A 14,459-nucleotide genomic window follows, 5' to 3' on the forward strand; every position below is an offset into this window, starting at 1 on the left:
AGCTGGTGAAATGGTAGGCTCTCGGACAGATCCGCCGCTAGCTACGCTAGGAGCACATCACTAGCTTCATGGACCTATTCACTTGCACACGTTCCTGGTGATCATACAGGTGGTATCGCAAGACATGGCAGTCACGGCAACCAGCTACGCTAATACTACGAGAGTAGAGCCGAGGAGTAACGCTGCGGATGGCGCACTCGAAGCCTTCCTTAAGCAGGACTTTGATCCTGTAGACTACCTCAATGCCAATATTCCTCCCCTTGCCGTAGGCTCGAGGACGGCACAGAGCTCACAATATGGCCGCAGCGTACCTCTGTCAGAGCTCAACACACAGCTACAGACGATGCTTGGCCAGCTTAATGCTCAGATGACAAGATTGTCCAATACACTAACACAATTGACTGATGAGATCATACGAAGTGGTGGCAGGCTGGCATATGAGGTCGAGGTCTTGCGAGGCGATACTACTGGGCTGACTGACTCACTTGACAATGAGTTGAGGAAGGATATCGAAATCTTCACGAAAGTATCAGAGGGAGAGAATCTATTGGAGGACGTCGCCAGTGACCCTACGACTTCACAGCCCCGTACAACAGCTGAACCCGAGTATCTGGAGAAGCTACGCACTCTCACAGCTGTCCGCTCACGTCTCGACTCGGTAATCAAAGTCTTCGGCGACGCAATGGCCTGGCCCGTTGCACCTTCCGATTTATCCCTGGCCTCATCTCTGATCTCCATTTCAGCACCAGAATCTGATGCAGACTCCCGTATTCGAGAGGAGAAAGGCAAAGCTTTTGTGGAACAACTTCGCAACGAGATCAATGATCTGGTTGGCAAAGGAAATGATGCTGCAAGTCTTGAAGCCGCGGCTTTGAGGGTAGAGCAGCTAGGACACTTGGCGGAGGTATGGAAGGGCACAGCGGAGGAGAAGGCACGGATCAATGTCGTGGAGAGCTTGCAGCGACCGATCGAGGAGCGGCAGAGAATTGCTGGGCAGAGTAAGAAGGGTACTGGAGCATCTGCGAAGGCTTTGGACTACCGCTATGGCGATCTTGGTGCGAGTGCGAGCACGACAAGCGCTGTCAGTGAAGACGGATTTGGCTTTCTACAGAATCTGAGGAATTTCAAGAATGACATGTATCTGGATTGAAATATAACAAACGATTTCTCGATCCTCGAGAGCTTGATCATTGGCCAGGTACCGAGCCCCACGTTGCATGATCAGCCTCAAGTATAGCCTTACCACCTCGGATGTCCATTCAGTTCCGTCTGCTACTGGTCGTCACGAGACTTCTACATGCACAAATACGATTGCCGCTCGCTGAAGGAATCATCATGCGTGTACTGAACGTCTTCACCCTGGAATTTGGCGAATTTCTTCGATAGCCGGGTTCCCAAATATGCCACACTATCACATCGCTGGGGCAAGCATGAGGTCTCTTACAAAGAGATACGAAAACGAGACAAGCGCATGCCCAGTGGCGCAGGCTACGACAAGATTTTGAACTTCTGCAGACTGGTCCGCAAGACCACCAAACTCGAGTGGGCGTGAATTGATACTTGCTGTATCGACAAGAGCAGTAGTGCCGAGTTGTCGGAGGCAATCAACTCCATGTTCAGATGGTATCTTCGCTCGGCGGCGTGTTACGCTTACTTAGCAGATGTAGACTCCTCGTCGCATCCTCCCAAGACTTTGGAAGAGCAGTTCGAGCAAAGTGACTGGTTTCGCCGAGGATGGACCCTACAAGAGCTACTTGGTCCTGAACTGGTTATCTTTCACGACGTCAACTGGAAAGTCATCGGTCATAAGTGTCCCGTCAGATATGATCAGAGCAAAGGCCAATATAGATGCCAAGAGGCCGAGTCGCTGTGTGGATCGCCACTCAACTTGAAAATTTCCCGAATCACAAATATCGAAGAAGACTGTCTCGACTTCAAGTCGAGATTGAAGGAGAAGACCATAGCCCATCTGATGAGCTGGGCTGCTGGGCGGCGCAGTACCCGAATCGAAGATATGGCGTACTGCCTGATGGGTCTATTCGATCTCAATTTTTCTCCACTCTACGGCGAAGGAGATAAAGCCTTTCTCCGTCTGCAGGAGGAACTCGTACTCCGTCATAACGACCCGTCTATCTTCTTCTAGATAGGTGACCAGGACTTCCTTCCTCAATCCGATCTGTTAGTCATTCGTCCCATGTTCGCATCCCGCCCTGCAGACTTTGCAGTCGGTACCGCAAGTTCAGTGAGGCCCAAGTGGAAGTTATCCACCTCGTTCAGTGTGAGCAATCGGGGCATAGAGTGGACGTCCCTAATGACACCCTACAAGATCCCGGGGACCTCTAAGGAATTGCTCGTGATTGATTTTGCAGACCTTGTAGAGAATTTCGACCTCGGTGTGTCGATGGCACCCAAGGCAGAAGGCGTGGAGAACAAAACATTGCCACCAAGCAAGATTGTGTTCTACGACTGGGGTAGAGGACGGTATCGCCGTGTGCATCAACTACCTCATGGTGCCAATCTGGATATCTGCCAGCCCGAGACTGCTGTCATACGTTCAGTACCTATCAGCATGCGCAAGGGGCAGAACTATCTATCCTATACAGGCTTTCCTTGGTCTGATCCTCAACTGCATACAGTACTCCCGTTGAACAAGCCGCCGAGTGAAGACACGGATGCCCTACAAAGGTGCAAGCATTAATGCAATCAGAACGTCCACTTCGAAGGGGGCGCTTGCGGCAGGACATATACTACGCCTTTCGGCCCAAAAACTATAGATAGGACAGATGACTTGTTGGTGCGATATCTGGTGGTTGCTCACACATGAACACGGCTCTAGAGCGGCTGGATGTTTAGCCCACGATCCGATCGTGTCTAGCCTACAGCTCTGAAGCGCAGCTTGAGATACCTTGGCAGCTCTACGTATCAGCCTATCCAGCAGCGGCGGCTTGTGGCATCCTAGCGACAGCGGAGACTTGCACAGACGCTTGGCTGGCTCATAAGCCATATGTCTTTCACACATGACTGTACGCAGCCACTCCCGCAACGATGATTGGGAACCAAGCAGCCCTTGACTATTGAACCCACAAGTCCTCAAGCTGGAAGTGTCAATCGCCTCGACAGAGAGACTTGGTGGACTGCTGAAGGCAGCAACAAAAGTCAGGGAAACACGTGCAACCTGATGGTTCGACTTAATGCATTCCTGGCAACAAGATGCCTACTTCTCGCTTCGTTGACTCGGGCTGTTCCAGACTAAAGTCACCAGGGACAAGATTGGTAGAAGGCATCGTGCGGCGGAAAGGCTCGTGTCCTACGGAATGCTATGCACGTCTAATGCCTGATTTATATCAATCCCGTTCCCGTGACTTCAGACACAAGATCATCTACTAGATAGAGCCGGTACATTTTCTCTGTTATCGGGAGTCTCTTGCACTACGACGTGCATACCACAGTTACGACAACTTGGCAAGTGATCGCTGGCAACTTACCCTTTCCGCCCAATGAACCTCTGCTCGCCAGGCATCCACCTCCTCAAACACTCGGGCACCACCACACCCCCCCTCCCCTCGTCCCACCCATTCTCCAGCACCGCCGCCAAAATCCTCGGAATGGCTACCGCAGTCCCATTGACCGTATGGGCTAACCCGGTTTTGACCTCCCCCTTCTCAAACTTAACCTTCGTGTTGAGTCTTCGAGCCTGGTAATCCGTGCATATACTCGCGCTAGTCACCTCGCCATAGCCCTGATCGATTGCTGTCCGGGAACCGAAGTAGGCTTCAATATCGACTTTCCTCGTAGCAGAGGCGCCGAGGTCGGTGGTAGGCATTTCCAAGACTCGTGCGTGCAGGCCGAGGGAAGTGAGGATCTCGGTCTGGATGTCTAGCATTTCGTTGAACACAACCTCTGAAGGCGTAAGGTCGTCGGATGCGACATCGAAGCCACCTTCGCTTGCAGCAGGAGGAGCAGTCCAAGCGAACATCTCCACTTTCGTGAATTCGTGGACGCGGTAGAGGCCCTTGGTATCTACGCCTCTAGCACCAGCTTCAGCGCGATAACAGCGTGAAGGGCCGATGACTTTAAGCGGAACGGCAGATTCAGGAATTGTTTTGTTGGCCTGAGAGCCAGCGAAAGGGATCTCTGCTGTGCCTGCCAACACAAGACTCGGACCTGTGGTGTCTTGATTACCGATATTGTAGATTTGTGTTTCGCCGTTCGTATCCCTTGGCATGAAGCCGCAAGCACTGGCTATATGACCATAGACCAGAGAAGGAGGCGTCATGACTTTCCAGCCTCTTTTCATGGCTACGCTGAGTGCGTACTGAATGAGTGCTTGCTCCAGTAAGGCAGCCTCGTTTTTGAGAAAGTACCAACCCCAACCACTCGTCGTAGCACTAGCCTCGAAATCCAGAAGATCCAGTTCTCGTCCAATCTCGACATGTGACTTCGTGCCCCTACTCGTGGGTGGAGCATCGCCATTGAGATATCTGAAAACATGCGGTTCGTGGCCCACAGGCGTTTGCAAAGAACTCAGATTGGGCAACTCCAACGCCCACCTCTCCATCTCGTCCTGCGCCTCCTTCTCCTCCCGCTCAAAGACCGCCAGCTTCCCCTTCAATATTTTCGCTTCATCAAGCAAGATACTCCTCAATCCCACCCGCGCCTCCTCGGGCTTCTTGAGCTCCTTGGCCAGAGCATTATTCCGCTGTCGAAGCTCTACGGCTTCCTTCTGTTGCGCGACTAGCTTTTCATGTGCCTCGAGTATCTTCCAGCCATTGCGGGCGAAGGGAGCATAGTTCCTATCGTTGGCATTTTGTTCGTAGAGACCAGGATTTTGGCGGATGTGCTTGAGATTCAAGGTTGGTTTGGGGGCGAAGGTGGGACGGGTATATGTCCTCTGGTGAATGACATCGTGTCCGAACGATGTCTTGAGTACTTGTCGCAGCGACTGTCTACACGACGAGCATATATAGGGGTAATTCATCGATGAAGAAGTGAGAAAGATGCGTAGTGTTCGTTTGACTGAGCCTCGGCTTCGTCCGCACGCAAAATCGCGAAAACTCCACGTCGGCACGAGACAAGACAAGATGATCGTCTCCTCCTTCTTCGCTCGGCATCTTTCATCCTTCACCATGCATCATGCATTATCCGGCTCGAGCTTATTCCCGAGACGTGTATACAGACGTGATATGTTCAGCGACTGCTCAAATGATTAGTATTTGGCTCGATAGCATTGGCTTTGTACAGGCAACATGGCGAAGAACATCATTCCTTCTCTGCCTTCAGTGTCTCGCCTCGTCTCATCATCTCCGTCCACCATATCGAGATCATGCATAGCATCACGATGTCAAGCCCGTCACTTCTCCATCACGGCCCGACGACGCCTCATGGAAACATCAGGCTTCTCAGACGAGCAGCTTACGGTCCGCGATGCCATATTCAAAATCTGCGCCACCTTTACCTCTGATCCTGACACCTACTGGATGGAACACGATCAGACAGAGACCTATCCACACGAGCTCCATAAAGCTCTCGCCCAAGACGGCTGGCTAGGCATCGCCCTTCCCGAAGAACTCGGTGGCGCTGGGTTAGGGATCTCAGAAGCAACAATGATGCTGCAGACCATTGCCGAGTCCGGAGCAGGCCTCGCAGGAGCTCAAAGCATCCACGCCAACGTCTACGCCACTCAACCGGTGTCCAAGTTTGCCACCCCAGAACAACGAGATCGATTTCTACGGAAGATTATTTCTGGCGAATGGCGAACCTGTTTCGGTACAGAACCCTAGGGAGGCCATTCTATAAGCTAACCGTGCTAACATGTCGATAGTAAGTCGATACTTCTCTCGTCCTAACCGACTCGCTTTCTGCAATTCGATTACGTAGCGCCAGAACTCGGGTCGTACGAGATATAGACACCTAGACATCCGAAGTCACCCTGAGGTATCTTGCCCTTCTCCTAGAGACCCAGCTAACGTTTCCTCCCTAATGCTTCAGGGCGTGACCGAGCCGAACACGGGATTAGAGACGCTCAAGCTCAAGACCACCGCCATACCCACCCCAGATGGATCAGGCTACAAACTCTCCGGCCAGAAAATCTGGATCTCGAGTGCGCAGGTAGCAACAAAGATGGTCTTGCTCGCTCGCACAACTCCGCTGGAGGAAGTCAAGAAACCCAGCGAAGGTCTAAGTATGTTCTACATCGACTTCGACCTCAGCAAACCCGGCCTTGAAGCAAAAAGAATAAAGAAGATGGGTGGACGAGCAGTAGACGCAAACCAAGTGTTCTTCGATGGCTATGAGATTTCCAAGGACTCCCTGATTGGTGAAGAAGGCCAAGGATTCAAAATAATCCTCCACGGCATGAACGCCGAGCGCGCACTGCTAGCCGGCGAAGCCTTGGGTCTAGGCTACATCGCACTGAAGAAAGCCTCGCAGTACGCGAAGGAAAGGGTGGTTTTCGGGAGACCAATAGGACAGAACCAAGCCATACAACATCCCCTGGCCTCCGCCTACATGCATCTTGAAGCGGCCAAACTCGCTACCTATCACGCAGCTCGTCTCTATGATCGATCTACCCCAGGGCACAAGGACTACGATCCCAGCATAACGCAGCACCAGGTTGGAGTAGCGTGCAACTCGGCGAAGTATGTCGCGGCGGAAGCGGCGTTCGTGGCGTGCGAGAGGAGCGTAATGAGTATGGGAGGGATGGGATACGCGGCTGAATATCATGTCGAAAGGTATCTGCGGGAGTGCTTTGTTCCTCGATTGGCGCCTGTTAGTCGGGTGAGATTCTCCCTTCTTGCTTCGAGCTGACTGCTTCAAGAAGATTTACTAATACTGTCGACAGGAGATGATTATGAACTTCGTGGGCGAGAAGGTATTGGGGTTGCCCAGAAGTTACTAATAGGACTCTGCTTGCGGCCATATTGTGAGGTGGCTCGGCAGCATGGAAAGAACATATCTCATGTTTTGCACGATGACAGATCATTCTCGCTCATACCTGGTGTCTCGCTTTCGCTCCGAACGTCTCGTCCATGCAGCTCTCGATTTGAGTAAGGCGTACAGGGTCTCGACCAATCAGATCAATTTGATTTGATACCATGCAGATCACTTCGATCCTGCGGATTCAAGACATGGAGGGCATACTTGACTATGCTGACAAGCAATGACACTGATATGTGAAAGGGGTATTTGGTTCCGAGTTAAATGTCAGCCGCTGCAGCATGGCTAACGAGAAGGTATATATACTCCCTCTATTCCTCTCTGCTTTCTCCGGGCAAAAGTAGACAATCTTTCTCAACTTCTCGGCCGAACAAAAACTCACATTTGCCCGTGGACTTTGCATTTCTGCGACCATGCCCTCAGCCAGAATACCCTCCGAGTTTGATGAGCTTCGCGCCCTACTCCTAACATCTGAAGTCTTCGAACCAGGCCAACAGGAATACAAGACTCAGAGTCTACCATGGAGCCGCCACGCAGAGCAAAATCCAAAACTAGTCGTCCAGCCCACAACCCTTGAGCGTCTACAGGAAGTAGTAAAGTTTCTCTACATTTCCGACCTTGACTTCGCCATCCGCAATACAGGGACCGGGTCTGTCTCAGCGTCGGATGTGCTAGTAAGTATGCACGGTTTCAAATCCTTCGCCTTCGACGAGGCTTCCGAAAGCATTATAGTAGGCGCAGGTCTGGACTGGGGCGAAGTCGACAAACTGATGGAGATTCAAGCTCTCGGATATGCAGCCGTAGGAGCCCGGTGTCCTTGGGTAGGCGTGACAGGCTCCACGCTTGTGGGTGGATTGAGTTGGTTGAGTCATCAGTATGGTATGATCTCTGATCCGCAGAATCTACTTGATGCGCAAGTCGTGTTGGGTGATGGGAAGCTGGTCTGGGCTGCGAAGGATGAGGAGGATCTGATGTGGGCTTTGCGTGGCGGTGGTGGAAACTTTGGCGGTATGTTCTGTCATCTGCAGTGGTCCCGAAGGCGTCGGTGGGCTGACAAGGATGACAGTCGTGACCGCACTGAAGTTCAGAGTACGTCCATATCCGGAGAAAATCTTCGGTGGCATCCTGTTTATACCCTACTCGTCCCTCCACGAAGTCTCCAAAGGCGTTGCAGCCATGGCAGCCCGAACGGCCGACCCACGAATAGCAATGCATGTAATGAACCAAGGACCAGGCATGGGAATGCCAGACCAAGGTTCGAAGCCAAATATAGCGCTGATGCTGTTTGATGCTCATGGTGAAACACACGCCCGGTCAGAATCTGGTTTCGCCTGGGCATTCAGTACTACCGGTGCTCAGGAAATCTCGGCTGGTATAATGTCATTGCAGCAGATGCATGCTCTGACCGAGACATTTCGTGACTATCAAGGTGGGAATATCTTCTGGTTGACAGCGCCGTTGTTGGAAGGTAAATTGGATGACATGGCATTGGTAAGAGTATGGAAATGGTATGAGGATACTATCAAGTCATATCCCGGCTTTGGAGATGGATCTACAGTGCTCTTGGAGTTTATGCAAGAGGTATGCCATGACTGACTGTGGATTCCTGAAATGTGTACTGATCATGTTCAGAACGCCTTCAACTCCTCACCCTCTCGCACCTCAACAGCCTGGCCCCACAGCGGCCATAGACACGTAATGCAAGTAGTAGTTGGCTGCAAGACCTCTGGTAGTTCCATCCCAGACATCAAGGAAAAGGCCCATGCACGTCTCGCGGCGGTGATGCCGGAGGTGGCTGGCGATAAAGCAACGAAGGAGTACCATGCAGGCTTCTTGAACGAATTCAATCATGTTAGTGAAGTGTATGGGGAGAACTATGAGAGGTTAAGGGAGGTGAAGAAGAGGTAAGAGACGTTCAAGGCGAACGCTGATGTGATGTTGCTGACACTCTATGAGGTATGACCCACAGAACAGATTTAATCGAGGGGTTGATCTGGTGGCAGGGAAGGTGACCGAGGACATGACCGTATGAGTATCGACGGTGCACTTTAGACAATGCGCTCGATATTTGGTACTGCTGGCTCACTTCACTTTCTCAATGCGAAGCAGACCTCGGTGGCAAACAGTGTGATAACCTCGATACCTGGTCGAATACTTCTGCCCACCTAATCCATCCAAGCACGCACGAGTACCAATTTCCGCACGTACCTCCAAACATTGGTAGAAGGCATCCTCCTGCCAAATTTTACGCTTCACGCCACAAACCGTGTAACCATTGTGACCACGCCGAACAAAGAACTTCATCGTCCAGTGTCCCGGTCCAGAAGGCCCACATGTGTAACGTGAACCGCATCCATGGATTCGGCGACTTGTCCGATACCGCCATCCTCGTAGCACGATAGGAGTGGTCGTGTGCCCTCTGTGCCATATGCAGGCAGCCGAAAGGCGCGCAGACGCTGCGCACAATGTGACACGGGATATCGTGGATCTTGTGCAACAAGCGCGCTTAGCGGCAGCATGTCGTGGAACATTGGACGGATGGGCTCGCGGATGTCTGTGTTGTGAGAGCCCAAGGCAGACAGTTCTAATAAGTGTGCTGCATAATTCTTATGCTCACCTAGTGCACACCTGAAGCAAATAGGTCTGTACAGTGTAGCGGATACCCAAGCCATGAGGTGCGAGATGTCATACTCATGCCATCCTCGCATAGTTGACGATGCTCTTCTAGAGCCATGGCGCTTCTCCCAGCTTCATCACTTCACCATCCCATTTCCATCCCTTCAGCGTCTCGGCACCAATAGATCGTTTGTTCGCCAGTGCCTTATCTCTCAATGATTTCAGTCGTTCGTCGCTAGCTTCCAAGTCCTCGATTTGGTCTTCGCCTTTGCTCGCGAGCAGGTTCGTGGATCGAGATGAACGTCGGATGTGGTGCCAGACGCGCCGTGCATCGTCGTTTTTGGGTGATGGCGAGTCAATCCTTGTAGCTGTCATAAGAATTGGGGACTGCGACGTCTGTAATGGAGGATGGACATGCAGCAATGGTGACGGCATGGCCGAGCTCGACACTGTTCGTGAGTCACTTCCGGTGTTGCTATAGCGGCTATGTCCTTTGCGCCCAGAGCCATGAGAGCCTGACGACAAAGCAGTTGCCGGGCGCTCGCTCATACTCGACTTCGACTCATCAGCGGTCACAACCACCATTGGACATATTTCAACGACTACTTCGTTGTGGCCAGTGCCATTCTCATTAATTTCCGCAGCGATTAACCGTCGCATCTGTTGAAGTGGCTCCTCGCGCTCGAGCTCATTCGCGAGATGGCGATCAAGATACTCAAGAGCTCGCTCGGCTGGGTATGTGTCGGCGATGTATATCGCTAGCTTGGTGTGCGTCTGCTCCGACATCTCGATATCGCTGTAGGTTTCAATAACACTCCATCGTGATTCTGTTTGCGGTCTGGCCACTTTGGCAACCGATTTCACAGTCACTACATTGTCGTAGGGTAGCAGCGACGTTCTGTATCGTACCTCCACATGCAGCAAATCCGTAGTCAAAGTGCCTACTAGACTTTCCAGCTCGGTAAATAGAGAGTTCTGATCATCGTGATCCATCGGCGACTCGCGAGGTACAGCCTCGTATACCCGCACTTTGACAAACAAGCTGCACTTCTGTCCAATCTTGAGATCCTTCATACTTTTGTGGCCGATGACGTCGAGTATGGTACATCCTTGGACAGGCTTGTAACAGAGCCTCAGGCTGCTTATGCGTCCGGCGACAGAATCTGAAACATTCAAATCGTTATGCGGGATCTTCGAGTGCACTCCACTACCGCTGACAGAAGAAGAGTCATTGAATGCCTGAACAGAAGCCTCGATGGCAACCCAGACATCAGCTCGCAAGTTGCAGTCGACCGTCGCTTGTTCGAGAGTGATAGCTACGCTGACTGAAGGAACGATAATCCTTGTCTTTGCTGTCATGGGCAGTTTGCTAGACATTGGCCGCGGTGTCTGTTCCGATGCCTCAGCGAAGACATGTTGAGGTGAAGATGTATCGGAAGTGTACGGTGTTTGGGCCAGGGGGTTGTGGTTGTGGTGTTGTGTTGGTGTAGATGGACAGTCGACCATGAGCTCGCTGGTCGCAAGTGTGTAATCACTCAATGAGCGGCCAGCCATTGAGGCTTCCCTTGACAGCCCTTCAAAGTCGCACTCATCTATGCTGCGCACGCTATCTCTGCTAATTTCGAAGCTTTGAGCACGCCGTTCATTGTCACTACTATGCTTGCGTCGAGCAGATAGCCGCCGAATCAGACTGGGCTCGGCCTCAACCGCACGTACTGATAAGGAAGCTTTTGATCGATTGTTGATACCCTGTTTGACTTTCGAGAGCATACGCTGGCTTACGGACTTGTGTCTCTCGGCTTTGAGCAGAGGACGTAAGGCAGCGTGCGATAGCTCTATAGAAGTAGATGTACCTTGTTGGCAATTTTCCCCGTGCGGGATGAGCGATGCTCTCGACATCTCTGGCATGCTATTGGAGTCACTCTGATCGCCATAGACGCACGGTGGTGGTATATCTGGATAGCCAGCGTTTGCCCTGAGGTTCTCTCGAGTCTTGCGGACCTTGAGTGGCGTCTCTGGTCGCCCACATGCGGAGTGATCGCGCTGCCTGCTCAAAACAGGTTTGCTGTTTGGCGATATGGCGCGCAACGGAGGGGATGAAAACGCCGTTGTATGCCATGGCCGGAGGCCCACAGATATTGAAGATACATTAAGTGGAGTTGGTGGACAATTCTGTGCTTAGATTAGCTTGTCTCGTACAGAATACGTAGTTGTGCGGATTGAGCGACCTCCTTGTTGGCCATCATCTGCGAAGTGTGCATCAAAGTACGTGGCTAGGTGATATGCAGATTTGAGGTGAGCAAGTCTTCGAGAATCGTGAGGTATCGCTTCTCGGGAGCACTCTAGGTTGATGCTCAAGCCATGCCACTCAGCGACTCTTCTTCCATTCGCACAAAATTGATCTGGATCAGGTTCAGCAAAAGAAGCACTCATAAAACGACCAGATCGTAGAGGGGCGCACCATGCCGTTTCCATCTCCACTGTATAATGCATGCTCGGCAGTACTTGCAACAATACTTCTGGCAACTCGCTCCTCCCACACGCCCTGCCAATTCCACTCGCCAGGACGTCGCGCTCCTCCGGGTTGCTGTTGTCTGGTCGGACTACCTATACTGGAAGACCGATCGCTAGAGCCTTGTGACACCTGTGCACCACGGACCTTTGCGCGATAGCTTTGCCAGGCATGCCACGCTCCAGTATTCGCGGAGTCGCTGAGATCCACACTATCCACGACCTCTTCAGTATCGAAAGCCATGCGGATATATTGGAGCACTTCAGCCATATGAGGCATTCGCGATACACTTGGTTTGGAAGCTCCAGATCGTATTGGCGGAGCCCACTCAGGGAAGCCATGATGAAGGCTGAAACCACCAGGTGGCAAGCGCTCCTCATTTGCAGAGCTTATTGTATCGACACCTGCATCTCTTGTCGTGTGAGTGTATGTGGTCACCGGCGTCACAAGAGGATGGAAGACGTCGCTTTGGAAAGTCACAGTTGGTGGCCTGCTGGGATAATCCTCTGCAAACTGAACCTGAAATCGGAGCACAGCATTTGCGTATGGGCCTTTCCATTTCATCAGCACACATCATCCCAAAGACAGCCATTGCTACCAGCCTTTTTGTGGGAACAGTACTCCTGACCAGATCAAGGCTGCGTCGTGGACAGGAGTGACATACACGCCTTTTGGGCAACCATGCTTCAATGCCGCGCTTGCGAGGATGTTGTCAGCAGACGCAGCTTTTCTTGAGCGAGGGCGAGGCTCACAATTCGATGCACAACGCTTGCTGCACATATGCAGAAGACTTGATGGTCATGATCGCTAATCTTTGTGCTCTATCGCATCGACGTGAGGTTTGAGGCAGAGCGGTGGAATAAGGTGTGTACGGAGTCGATAGTGGGGCTGCTTCTAGCAAACCAGACAAAGACATTTCACTCACAACTTTGCATATTCCACTCTATCTGTTGTATAGCGTCGAAGCACTCCTCTACTAATGCTACAGTCGCTCTCTCATTGCTGCCACGCCATCAAACTCATTTGCCGCGTACACTTACCGAATTGGGACGCGCATTGCCAGTGTTTCGATCGAGATTACGACGGGCATAAAGTACATCCCAGACATCCTCGAACGATTGAACTCGCGTGAATGACGAGTACATAGTTCAAAATTCGGTGTGCTGCTACATTACATAGATGTGGAACTGCCGGTGCAAGCACGCCATCCAAAACCACATTTCCCTTTCGACGTCTCGACGCTGTCTCAAAGTCAACTTAGCCCGGATCTCCTAAGCCTTAAGCAGATCTTGGATCTTGGGCTGTGCCGTGGGTGTCGCCGTGGTAGGATTTATGTCATTGGACGAGGTGAAACATAGTCATGCACGATATCTGAAGCAGAAGCATGTAGGCCGAGAATTACATTCCAGACATATATAAAATCGGACGTCTAAAGCTCGTATGATTGGACAGATGTTGTATCTGGGCAGAGCTCGACGGATACGGACCCCTAAATGACAGCTCGTTGCTGCAAAGACAGGGAGGCAATTGACCTTTCGGTGGGCGGAGACCGGAATCAATATTTCTCCATTCTGAATTGGTTGTGTTGCGTGTGCTTTCCGTCTACCCCTGCTGCATGGTGACGAAGGATGACAAGCTCGTGATATCGTGAATCGTGATACATTGTAATTCCGGCACATACCTGCCGCCTCAGCGCCTTGGTTGTCGGACATTTCTTGATACTTTGGAGCAAATGCTCGGCATAGGCTACCAGATCCCCATCTGGCATGTCGATTTAGATGTCGTGGCGTTAGGACTTGTTTTTTGAGCACGCAGCCACTGCACATCGACCCGCATGCTCGGGTTTGCATCTGACCCATGTGACAGGAAGGCGCTGCAGGAAATGGAACGTAGAATGACGCTAGCGACGCTAGAAGGCGAAACGCACTACCTTCAGGGGCAGCGACAAATCATGGCGTCGAGTCGACTTCCGTCGCTGTGTGGCTTGGCTAGCGTCCATCGGCTCTGCAGATGGCACTGGCGTCGTCGCGTGGAAGGGCAAGGTCTTTATGCACGTCTCATGCAGCCAATGGAAAACGGCGTGCGAGGCTTGGACCTCACCGCCACGCCAAAGTCATGTATGCGCTTGCGATGAATGAGTCAACCTGAAAGGACGTGCATGGCATGCCGCGGGAGCAGCGATGGAGATGTCGACAGGGATTGGGCACCAGAAGGCAAATCGTCTCCTTTACGAACCCAGAGTCATGACCCGTGATTCTGTGAGTGACCGATGGTGGCGGATGCTGTAGCCGCGAAGCCGTTTGTGCCCACGTCAACCTTACTCAAACCCACCATGAGCTTCCGAAGCCGCCACCCTTGCAGCATTTCAGGAGTCGTTTTCACCGCTTGTTCGTGA

The 14,459-nt window shown here is 51.9% G+C and overlaps 7 protein-coding genes across 7 annotated transcripts; 4 read left to right on the plus strand and 3 right to left on the minus strand.

Moving 5' to 3' along the window:
• Positions 1 to 10: 10 nt before the first annotated feature.
• LTS14_007715 (uncharacterized protein) lies at positions 11 to 1,150 on the plus strand (the record flags this gene model as incomplete). Its single annotated transcript, XM_064840405.1, has 2 exons — positions 11 to 13; positions 65 to 1,150. The coding sequence occupies 2 exons, from the start codon at positions 11 to 13 to the stop codon at positions 1,148 to 1,150; spliced, it is 1,089 nt and encodes a 362-aa protein (XP_064691855.1).
• A 2,331-nt stretch (positions 1,151 to 3,481) lies between these two features.
• Positions 3,482 to 4,978, minus strand: DIA4 (Serine--tRNA ligase, mitochondrial; the record flags this gene model as incomplete). The annotated part of the gene is made up of 1 exon (XM_064840406.1): positions 3,482 to 4,978. The coding sequence occupies one exon, from the start codon at positions 4,976 to 4,978 to the stop codon at positions 3,482 to 3,484; it is 1,497 nt and encodes a 498-aa protein (XP_064691856.1).
• Positions 4,979 to 5,381: 403 nt separating this feature from the next.
• On the plus strand, positions 5,382 to 5,877 carry LTS14_007717 (uncharacterized protein; the record flags this gene model as incomplete). Its single annotated transcript, XM_064840407.1, has 2 exons — positions 5,382 to 5,766; positions 5,822 to 5,877. The coding sequence occupies 2 exons, from the start codon at positions 5,382 to 5,384 to the stop codon at positions 5,875 to 5,877; spliced, it is 441 nt and encodes a 146-aa protein (XP_064691857.1).
• A 102-nt stretch (positions 5,878 to 5,979) lies between these two features.
• LTS14_007718 (uncharacterized protein) lies at positions 5,980 to 6,898 on the plus strand (the record flags this gene model as incomplete). Its single annotated transcript, XM_064840408.1, has 2 exons — positions 5,980 to 6,777; positions 6,842 to 6,898. The coding sequence occupies 2 exons, from the start codon at positions 5,980 to 5,982 to the stop codon at positions 6,896 to 6,898; spliced, it is 855 nt and encodes a 284-aa protein (XP_064691858.1).
• A 451-nt stretch (positions 6,899 to 7,349) lies between these two features.
• Positions 7,350 to 8,968, plus strand: LTS14_007719 (uncharacterized protein; the record flags this gene model as incomplete). Its single annotated transcript, XM_064840409.1, has 4 exons — positions 7,350 to 7,944; positions 8,003 to 8,517; positions 8,569 to 8,840; positions 8,893 to 8,968. 4 exons carry the CDS (start codon positions 7,350 to 7,352, stop codon positions 8,966 to 8,968), a joined length of 1,458 nt encoding a protein of 485 aa, XP_064691859.1.
• Positions 8,969 to 9,660: 692 nt separating this feature from the next.
• LTS14_007720 (uncharacterized protein) lies at positions 9,661 to 11,671 on the minus strand (the record flags this gene model as incomplete). Its single annotated transcript, XM_064840410.1, is given in 2 exon segments — positions 9,661 to 11,475; positions 11,495 to 11,671. The coding sequence occupies 2 exon segments, from the start codon at positions 11,669 to 11,671 to the stop codon at positions 9,661 to 9,663; spliced, it is 1,992 nt and encodes a 663-aa protein (XP_064691860.1).
• Positions 11,672 to 11,906: 235 nt separating this feature from the next.
• LTS14_007721 (uncharacterized protein) lies at positions 11,907 to 12,334 on the minus strand (the record flags this gene model as incomplete). The annotated part of the gene is made up of 2 exons (XM_064840411.1): positions 11,907 to 11,954; positions 12,014 to 12,334. The coding sequence occupies 2 exons, from the start codon at positions 12,332 to 12,334 to the stop codon at positions 11,907 to 11,909; spliced, it is 369 nt and encodes a 122-aa protein (XP_064691861.1).
• Positions 12,335 to 14,459: the final 2,125 nt, after the last annotated feature.

The sequence above is a fragment of the Recurvomyces mirabilis genome (assembly GCF_035927965.1).
Source record: "Recurvomyces mirabilis strain CCFEE 5264 chromosome Unknown scaffold_22, whole genome shotgun sequence".
Classification (NCBI taxonomy): domain Eukaryota; kingdom Fungi; phylum Ascomycota; class Dothideomycetes; order Mycosphaerellales; family Teratosphaeriaceae; genus Recurvomyces; species Recurvomyces mirabilis.